We start from the raw sequence: 10,000 nt of genomic DNA, 5'->3' as shown, positions 1-10,000 counted from the left end.
ATACTACCGCCTATGTTGTAGTTCATGGGTACAGAGTTTTTACCACAGGGAATGACAATGCACTTTCTGGCATTGAGCTTGAGGCCATGGCTTTGACACCAGGCATCTGTCTCAGAGAGGCCCTTTTGTAGGATGTCCACATCGTTAGGAGTTTTGATTATGGCTCCTAGTTTGCAGTCATCTGCAAACTTCATTAGCCAAAGACCTTCTGTTTTAGCCTCTACTTCAGAGAAGTAGATACCAAACAGGAGAGGACCCAGGACTGAACCCTGTGGTACTCCACTTGTCACTGGTCTGAAGTTGGATTTGGAGTCTGCTACTTTCACAGTGTGGGTTCTGTAAGTGAGCCAGTTGGCAACCCATCTTGTGACAGGGATTTATACCTAGTTTAGTGAGTTTATCTATAATCCCAGAGTGGGGGATGGTGACCAAAGCCTTGGCAAGAGCTAGATAGGCTGTGTGAACCAGCTTACCCTCGTCTACAGCTTTGGTGACTGCTTCAAAGAAGTCTATCAGGTTTAGGAGACATGATCTGCCTTTTACAAACCCGAACTGGGTGGGGTCTAGAGTTTTGAGATTACCAATGTCTTTGTTTATAAGTTCTATGATTATATGTTCCATGGCCTTGCAGACCAGGCTCGTCAGGCTAATGGGGTGGTAGTTCCCGGGGTCCGTGGTGGCTCCCCCCTTGTGGAGTGGGATAACCATTGCTGTGTGCCATTCAGCAGGCACAAAGCCTGAGGTAAGGCTATGAGTGAACATGGTAGTACTTAGATGGGGTGCCAGTTGTTCTGTAGTTCATGTAGAACGCAGCCTGGGATGTTGTCTGGTCCCATGGATGCTGTATTCTTGGCTTTGGAGAATGTGGTTTTTACCTGTGCAGCCGTGATTACAGGAACTTTGCATTCTTCCGGTATAGAGATGGGCTCTTTAGGGGGTGCGAGGGGGGTAAAGTTAGCATTGAACCTATCTACCAGGATGTTGGCAATATCAGTTGGGTCTGTAAATTTAGTGCCATTGTGCTGTAACACAGAGCAGATATGAGTGTTGCCACTGAGATTCTTGACATAGCTATAGAATGCTTTGTGGTTGTCTTTAGAATCAGTGGTGATTTTGTTTTCGTAACTAGCTTTGTAGGATTTTATCAGGGATCGCAACTTCTTACTGTGGCTGACCAGGGAGCTCCTCCACTCATGGGATTTTACTTTCTTTTGCAACAGTTCTTCCTTCTGTTGTACAGTTTGTTTATGGCAGGGGACCACCAGATTGGCTTCCTTTTTTGGAGGATAGCGTCTTGGTTCTGTTTGGGATAGCACGATCCATGCACTCATGTAAGTGCTTATAAAGTGCAATTGTGTAGGATTCAGTAATCGTAACTGTATTGTTCATCTGCATGGGTGTCATGAAGTTCACCACTTCTGTATTAAGAAGCATGAAGTTGGCTTTGGAGAAATTTTTTACCATGGTTTCCTTAATGGGGGGTGGGGGCAGGATGTGGATACCTAGGGTAATTAGCTTATGGTCAGATTGGACCAATGAGGCATTGACTTCAGGAGTGGAACACCAGTCACTCATGTTGGTAATGACTAGATCTAGGATATTGTTGCCCTTGGTGGGGGTGTGGATAAGTTGATCCAGGGCATTGGAATTTATGAATTCCAGAAAGCGTTGAGTGAAGGAGTTGGTACATGAGTAGTTTTCCCAGTTAATGGTGGGGTAATTGAAATTGCCCATTATTAGGGTGTTTGGTTAAACCCTAATATTTTCCAGTACATCAAGAAAAGAGGAGTGGGAATCCTGGGGCATGGTGGGGGATCTGTAGCAAGCTACATTTTGGATTGCATTTTGCCCAGAGTTAGTTGTACTTGGATAACCTCGGCTGCATTATGCTAAGCAAGTAGTCTGGAGGTGTGGTTATTCTTAATGAATATGGACACACCTCCGCCTTTGGTGTTTCAGTCTGGGTTACATGGCCAAAATGTGTGGTATGAGTTATAGCCTATCTTCTTCTTCTTCTTTTTTCAGCTGCTCCCGTTAGGGGTTGCCACAGCAGATCAACTGTTTCCATTTCTTCCTGTCCTCTGCATTTTGCTCTGTCACACCAACCACCTACATGTCCTCTCTCACCACATCCATAAACCTTATCTTAGGCCTTCCTCTTTTCCTGTTACCTGGCAGCTCCATCCTTGGCATCTTTTTCCCAATATACCCAGCATCCCTCCTCAGCACATGTCCAAACCAATGTAATCTTGCCTCTCTGGCTTTGTCTCCAAACCTTCCAACCTGGGCTGACCCTCTAATATACTTATTCCTAATCCTGTCCATCCTCGTCACACCCAGTGCAAATCTTAACATCTTCAACTCTGCCACGTCAAGCTCTGACTACTGCCTTTTTGTCAGTGCCACTGTCTCCAACCCATATAACATAGCTGGTCTCACTACCCTCTTGTAGACCTTCCCTTTTACACTTTTTAGGTACTCTGTCACAAATCACTCCTGACACTCTTCTCTACCCACTCCATCCTGCCTGTTCTCTCTTCTTCACCTCTCTCCCACACTCACCATTACTCTGAACTGTTGATTCCAAGTATTTAAACTCATCCACCTTCGCCACCTCTACTCCCTGCATCCTCACCATTCCTCTATCCTCCCTCTCATTCACACACACATATTCTGTCTTAGTCCTGCTGACCTTCATTCCTCTCCTCTCTACAGGATATCTCCACCTCTCCAGGGTCTCCTCCACTTGTTTCCTACTCTCACTACAGATCACAATGTCATCTGCAAACATCATAATGCATGGGGACTCCTCTCTGATCTCGTCTGTCAACCTGTCCATCACCACTGCAAATAAGAAAGGGCTCAGTGCTGATCCTTGATGTAATCCCACCTCCACCTTAAACGCATCTGTCACTCCCACCGCAGAACTCACTGCTGTCACACTGCCCTCATACATATTCTGTACCACTCTTACATACTTCTCTGATACTCCCGACTTCCTCATACAATACCACAACTCCTCTCTAGGCACCCTGTCATGTGCTTTCTCTAACTCCACAAAGACACAATGCAACTCCTTCTGACATTCTGGGGATGCACAAGCCAGTGCATTTCTTTGTGTCGGTCCCAAGCCCGGATAAATGGGGAGGGTTGCGTCAGGAAGGGCATCCAGCATAAAATTTGTCCAAATCATACATGTGGACAACAGTACAGATATGAGTTATAGCTTATATATATATATATATATATATATATATATATATATATATATATATATATATATCTACCTAGATTGTCAAGTGTTTGTAAAGTCGAACATCATATGGCTGAGACTTTTTTAGTATAAACCCACATCTATCAGTCTAGCTATCAATATATATATATATATATATATATATATATATATATATATATATATATATATTAGAGATAGTTGATATAAGATGTATATTAATATGTAAAGCATGCACATACATACATACATACATATAGTGAAGGAAGCCAATAACAGTATAACTTCAGTTACACTAAACAAAATGTGCATAAAACAATGAAGCAATATATGGGCCATATATTCAGTGACAAATATTGCACAATGATGTCACTGACTGTATTCACACAGTATGATGTATTCGACTGTAACTGGCACTGTTACCAAATGTAAATTATGATGCAGTTCCTTATATCCTTCATTACACTGAATAATTTTTCTGGCAACAGATGATAAGTTATCTTTTACTGGATACTCTCAAATGGATTTCTGTCATTGGTCTGCAAGGTGTAAGATATTACACCCTTACCTCAAAGATTTCAAATCCTGCTATGTCAAGAATGCCCAGGAATGAGGCTCCCTGCCTTTTTGTTTTGTCCAGTGCTTTGTTAACACGTGACAACAACCAGAGAAACAGTCGCTCGTACGTTGCTTTTGCCAAGGCTTCCACTGCAAAATCCGCCTGGAAATGAAATGAAAAAATAAAGACAGCATGGGATGAATAAACAGATGATGCAATCATAAATGCAGTAATCTTGACATAGATTTGTTGTACACAATTTTTTTGTTCATTTTATAGATATAAATATGTGTAAATATTGTGTTTGTGCACTCTCATATATCAAGAATTGCCGTTAGTTTATTAGTGATTGAAAATTACTTTCCCGGACTCCATTTACTGGGTTTAACATAAGAAACTCATTGGTCACTCTAGAAGTTCCCTAATCTTCTTATTGTATTTTAGAATTAATAACTTTAAAGAGCTACTTTATTTATTCTTTTAATTAATTAGTTAATTTAATTTATTTAATTTAATTTGTTGACTGAATTATCTGAGAGCTAAAAAGCCCATTTTCAGTGGAGGTCCAGAGAGAAGTCTCCACAGTTATATAACAGGGGCATAGTTCCCAACGTCTTAGTTCAAAAAAATCTGGACAAAGCCAAAAATAATGCAGGGACAAAGCCTCAAAAATAGGGGCAAAATTTTAATATTGCTCTTATAAACCTAGAAAGTTGCTAGAATAAAAGGTCTTGGGTGACCATACATTTTCTGAAGGATATGAAGTCTGAAACTCAAATGCCTGCATTATTTAGTGAATTCATTCCTCACTGATTTGCCCAAAAATCCAGGCTTTCATAAATTTTATGAGGAAGAGACCAAAAATAGAGGAACAAAATCTGGATATTCTGCGAAAATCTGTACAGTTGAGAGGTACAGAAGTAACAAACAATCACTGTACAGTGCATTACCCTGAACCCCTCCATTACCTTTAGTTTCTATTTACTCTAACTCTATAACCCTCTTAAAACCCCACACTAACTAATTTATAAAAATTCTCTTTAAATCTATTTCTTCAATCTGTTTTCTTTTCACTGCTGTCAAAACTAAACTCCTCTTCTTAATCCATCTGCTAATCTCTACACCCAAAATTCTTAAAAAAAGCACCACTTATATCTTCCAACCTGTGAAACAGCATAACCCATCAGATAACTTACCTGTTCTTTGGTCTGAGCTTTCTGTACTACATCACGTCCAACTTTGATGCGAGGAGTCAGGATGGCTCGTGTAAAATCTGTCACGTTAATTCCACTTAGATGGCACACCTTCTGAGCAACTGTAAGAAACATATTGCAGGGTGATTTGTTCAATAACTGACTTGTGTTTACATTTCACCTAGCCAGAAAACAGCAAATTCCCACATTTTTAATTCTAATTTGAGAAATAACACAAGGTTACTTAACCAGTAAGGGCACATACATTTATTTATTGTCTATTTGTATTTGTATCTGTTTACTGGGATGGAGCACAAAATCTCCAATGGACCTTTTTCAGACTCAGCCCAATTTTAACTTGGGCATACGGGAAAGTGAAATAATTTGCTCAGCTTTGAACAGCATGTAGCTTGGGCATGTGATGTTCAAATTCAGAACTAATGATATGAATCATGTTGCATTACGTGCAGTTCAAATTTAATAGCATATCTTCCGGCAAAATGTTAAGAGTTTACAGCACAATAAATAAAAGAACTGAAAGGAAAGCATATATTAAGTTAAATACCTGACAAAAGAACAACACAACAAAGACGTATTATTCTTTTCTGATGTTGTTCCCTTTGCTCCCTACTTGTCCATCTTTTAGATCCCTCCAAGCTCTGCTTTCATTGTGGTATGCTCCAAAGTCTCTCTCTCTCTTATAACATGCTAGCTTGACATACATACCTAGGGACTGCCCACTTCAGGTACTCGACACAACAAGCAGCTGGGGATGGTACCCCTCACCTCTCTGGTGATGTACCTTCTTCTTCTATCCTAGTTTCAGGGCTGCCAGATGGCAGGTGACTCCAGACCTGGTCCAGAGACTGTAGCTGACCATAGTTTATTAGCTGTTACTCTGTGAAGTCAAAAAGACCATCTAGTTGAAAAGACTTTTGCCTTTCATTGCAAGGACTTTGGTTTAATTCTGGCCTGTGGGTGTTGAGTTTGCATGCTGTCCCTATGTCCATGTGGACATTCATTTTTCAGTTTACACCAGCATCTTAAAGACACGCTGCTTAAGCTGATTGGCTACTGTTATAATAAAACTGTCCATAGATAAGTACAGTCAGGCCTTACTCCTGGTGTATCTATTTAAACAGGGCTTTGCTTCAGTGGCAATGACCTAGTTAATTAAATTAAATACAAAAAAAATGGCGGCTTAAGGGTTAAAATGTCTACCTTACAATTCCCAGGTCTAGGGTGCAGTCCTGACCACTGGTAAGTGCGATCAGTCAGCATATTCTTCTTCATTCCACAAAGGACTTCATCATGTACTCTGGTGACCTCCCATTTCTTCAAAATGTGCTAGTTAAATTTGATACTCTAAACTTTCTGTACATTGCATTTACTCTTGCCCTTCTGGCCTGGATTGTGTCTAAAAAGGGTTCACAATGGAGCAATTCACATGATTAACAAATAAATAAATTAAATATAAACATTTCTCTTTTCTGGTGATGTGGTGAAGTCAGCAAGTCACCTGTGGATGTTCACAATGGAGATGGCTGCCTAGCTTCTGGCTTTTCTCTGATTATTGGTATGTATCTATATTTACTTCTGTATTGCTGCATTATGAACACTTAATTATGTATTTATTGTTTGTTGTGCAGTGTGCCTCTGTCCTGGGTCATTTCTGAAAAGGGTCTGTGGACCAGTTCACCTACCTGGTTAACAAGTACATAAAATAAATAATCTGTTAATGTATGTAGAATATTATAACACTTATCTCTCTGGGGTGAACTAATACCAGACTTTCTCTGGCCACCTCTATATAAGGAGAACTTTCACTAAAGTGCTCAGGCTTTAACTCCCAAACTATCCCTTTGCTAATTATATTCTATTTTCAGTCCCCAGATCCATGCATCGTAGATAGATACTCTGAGAGTCATAGACATATAGCAGATAGTGCAGCACTAATTAGCATGTACAGTGGCCATGTGCATTCATACTGTGGGTGATCCTCAGACAAAGCTAATACATCTCAGATTACGTGAGCCACCTTGCACAATGAAATCCTTGATTATTAGTGTTGTGCAACTGTGCAGCACTCATCTACAAATCCTAGTCTCTGATTCTGTTACATGATAAACATAATTCTAACAAGCTGCAGCACTAATGTAAGTTTATTCTGATAACATTAGGATCTAAAAATGTAGTAAACGTGAAAAAAAGTTTATTAAACATGGTAAGCAAAGAAACTGGCAAAATAACTTCCTATAAAAGTAAACAAGTGAGGAAGTCAAAAGGTAAATAAAGAAAGAACGATGTGGAACATGGCTTGAAAGTCACAGTATAGAGAAAAAAGGATAAAGTATGATGAACACAATTTTTAATTATGTACCTGTTTATTTTCAAACAATCATCACTTACTTCCAACTAGTTGCCCAGCCCTACTCCATCTTTTCAAAATAATTTGGCGGCTTCTAGATATATTCCTTCACTGGGCAAGCCTCTTACATTTTTTTAAGAACAGAGCCTTGCTGATGCTGGTTTCTAGGGCTGTAGATTCAAGACTCACATACTGAGTGACAGACAGGAGCTAGGAGTAATCATTTTTTTATGACCAATTAGGATCCCAGACTGAAATGTGTACCAGCTCGCCAAGCACGTTAGAGAGCTGTTAATCCTCCAGATTTGAAATTGCAGTCTTCATGGCCCCTTGTCTTCATTAGAGGTTGTGAAGGCAGCAATAGTAGACTCTGTTACCACCCTACCAAGTATAGTTGAATTGACCACTGACTGCTTTATCCTACCTCTCAACTTTAGGTTTGCTTCTGAACATAGGGGTCCACCAGGTTTTCAGAAGAGTTTGTGGACATCTTGTCTCTGTGCCTATGTTCTAGTAGGCCAACAGTTATGTCTGTTTGTCTTTATGGCTTTTCCCGGTTAGGGGTCGCCACAGCGGAACTCCAGGTCTGCTAATGATTGGCAGTAGATTTTTTTATGGTGCCGAGTTGCCAGCCAGATGCCCAACCTTCAGCGAAGGCACACCCATTCACGCATGTCTTTCGGAGGCCACTCGACCGCAGGGAGGACATGCAGACTCCACACAAAAGGCACTCCAGCTGTGAATCATACAGGAGGACCTCTTACTGTGAGGCAACAATGGTATTGCTGTACCACCGTGGCCTCATTTATCTGTGTTTAATTTTGTTGTAAAATTGTTGGCCTTCCCTTTCCTATGACTCCTCAAAAAGTCACAAAAAAAGAGTTTCACCTATCTGTCAAATCACCTTGCAGAGATGAAATACAAGCATGAAGAAATAACATATTTCTGGTATTCTCTGAGATGTGGGAGTTGTATACATATAGTACTGGTTGAAACTTAAAACAGTTATAGAACCTCAGAAAAAACTAAAAATCTGCATTTTCCAGAACATCCATGAATGGTACCCAAACTTTGCAGTTTCAGTGCACACCAGAGCTAATGTCCATGCCTTCTAATACTGTAAGAATCAATTCACTCTAGCTGTACATGCAAGTAAAACAAATTATATGTGCAAATAAATACATAAAAACTTCTACCTAAATCTAGGCTTGATTGCAACTGTCATGAACTGTATTCATCAAATATCACAGAAAATGCTCTTAGGTTTAAAGGTATATATTTCAATGTATGTATGTATATATATATATATATATATATATATATATATATATATATATATATATATATATATGCATGCTCACTCAGAAAAAAAATGCTCTCAAATGTTTAGGATTTTTTTTTTTGCAATTTTTTCAAACAATTCAAAATGTTTCTGGGTATCATATTTTCCCATAATATGTCTAAACCTTTTCCTTTTATTGACATGCCTATACAGTTTACATAATCTCACTGTTTTTAGGGGTGTATCTTACACCGTTACTGAGTTGTCAGCCTTGATTTTTTCCCACATTCTACTCCAGTGTATGGAATTTTTGGCAATACGTCACTTGTGTAAAAACAATAAAAAGAACTCTTAAAAATGAATATATCTTTCTTTCATATAACAGTAAGCCCTTTCATCTTCAGGACATATGCTTAGCCTCTCTATAGAATACCATCTCAAATCTAGCAAAGGCACACTACACATCTGAATTTTTCCTGCTCTAGCCCCCAGCTGTAGACCTACAGCACATTTTTAAAGCGTTAATAGCTTCTAATAGGAAATGACAAACACTGGCACAATCCAGGTACAGTACAGATGCTTCCGAAAGGCACTTTAGTGGCAGTAGAAGTGTGCGTTCCTTGAATGTTTCAAGTCGAAACTTATCTTTGAGCAGTATATGCTAAAAGTTTTTCAAGCCTTCCCTTTATTTCCCACATTCCGCCATATTTTGCTGCATATTTTGAAAACATCATGGATAGATTTAAAAAAGAGAGTTGATAACTTTTATTTCAAACAACTGTTATAATTAGGAGGTGCTTGAAAAGACTGGGCTTGTTTCCAAAGGATGCTATCTGTTTTTTTCCTTTGGTATCGTAAAAACAGTAGTACTCCAAACGAGAACAGTTTTCAGTTACCCAAGGCGCAAAGAGGGTAGAGTCCCCATAATTTTTAAGTACTTTATATGGCATTTTGAAAAAAGTCAAAAATGGTATTTACAGCTCTTATAAAAATGAATGGGGCATTTCTAGTTAAGCAAATGTTCACAGCTTTTGAACTGGTCAGCACTTTTATATGTTTTTAAGATGCACATCTTCAGACATAATTAGTTGCAGAATTATGACCTTACTTTCAATGTACTGGACAAGTCCAAATCATCTCACGTGTAAAGGTTTTGTACTGTCCATCACCCTTTTGAGAGTAGCACTTAGTATGAGGCTACTTTCTCCGTAGTGTGGTTTCAGCACTGTCTCCTTTCTAAAGCGTAGCCCATGTAGGTTATTGTAATCCCTATTTTGGCTGACCTACAGTAAATGTACTCCCATTAACATATATGGTGCCTCACTAACATTTCATTTTTATAAATAAACTCTGTTTAGTATATCTA

General features: G+C 39.2%; 1 protein-coding gene across 3 annotated transcripts in view; it reads right to left on the bottom strand.

Moving 5' to 3' along the window:
- MYH11 (myosin heavy chain 11) overlaps positions 1–10,000 on the bottom strand; it is a 547,944-nt gene that overhangs the window by 225,742 nt on the left and 312,202 nt on the right. For all 3 annotated transcript variants that reach the window (XM_044089163.1, XM_044089164.1, XM_044089165.1), the window contains 2 exons: positions 4,988–5,106; positions 3,801–3,953 (listed from right to left, as the gene is read on the bottom strand). In XM_044089163.1, the coding sequence (XP_043945098.1) occupies positions 3,801–3,953; positions 4,988–5,106 (272 nt within the window). The remainder of the gene's footprint in view (positions 1–3,800; positions 3,954–4,987; positions 5,107–10,000) is intronic.

The sequence above is a fragment of the Protopterus annectens genome, chromosome 12.part0 (assembly GCF_019279795.1).
Source record: "Protopterus annectens isolate FY-2018-M chromosome 12.part0, PAN1.0, whole genome shotgun sequence".
Lineage (NCBI taxonomy): Eukaryota > Metazoa > Chordata > Ceratodontiformes > Protopteridae > Protopterus > Protopterus annectens.
The sequence above is the reverse complement of the archived record's forward strand: the minus strand, read 5'-3'. Positions and strand labels throughout refer to the sequence as shown.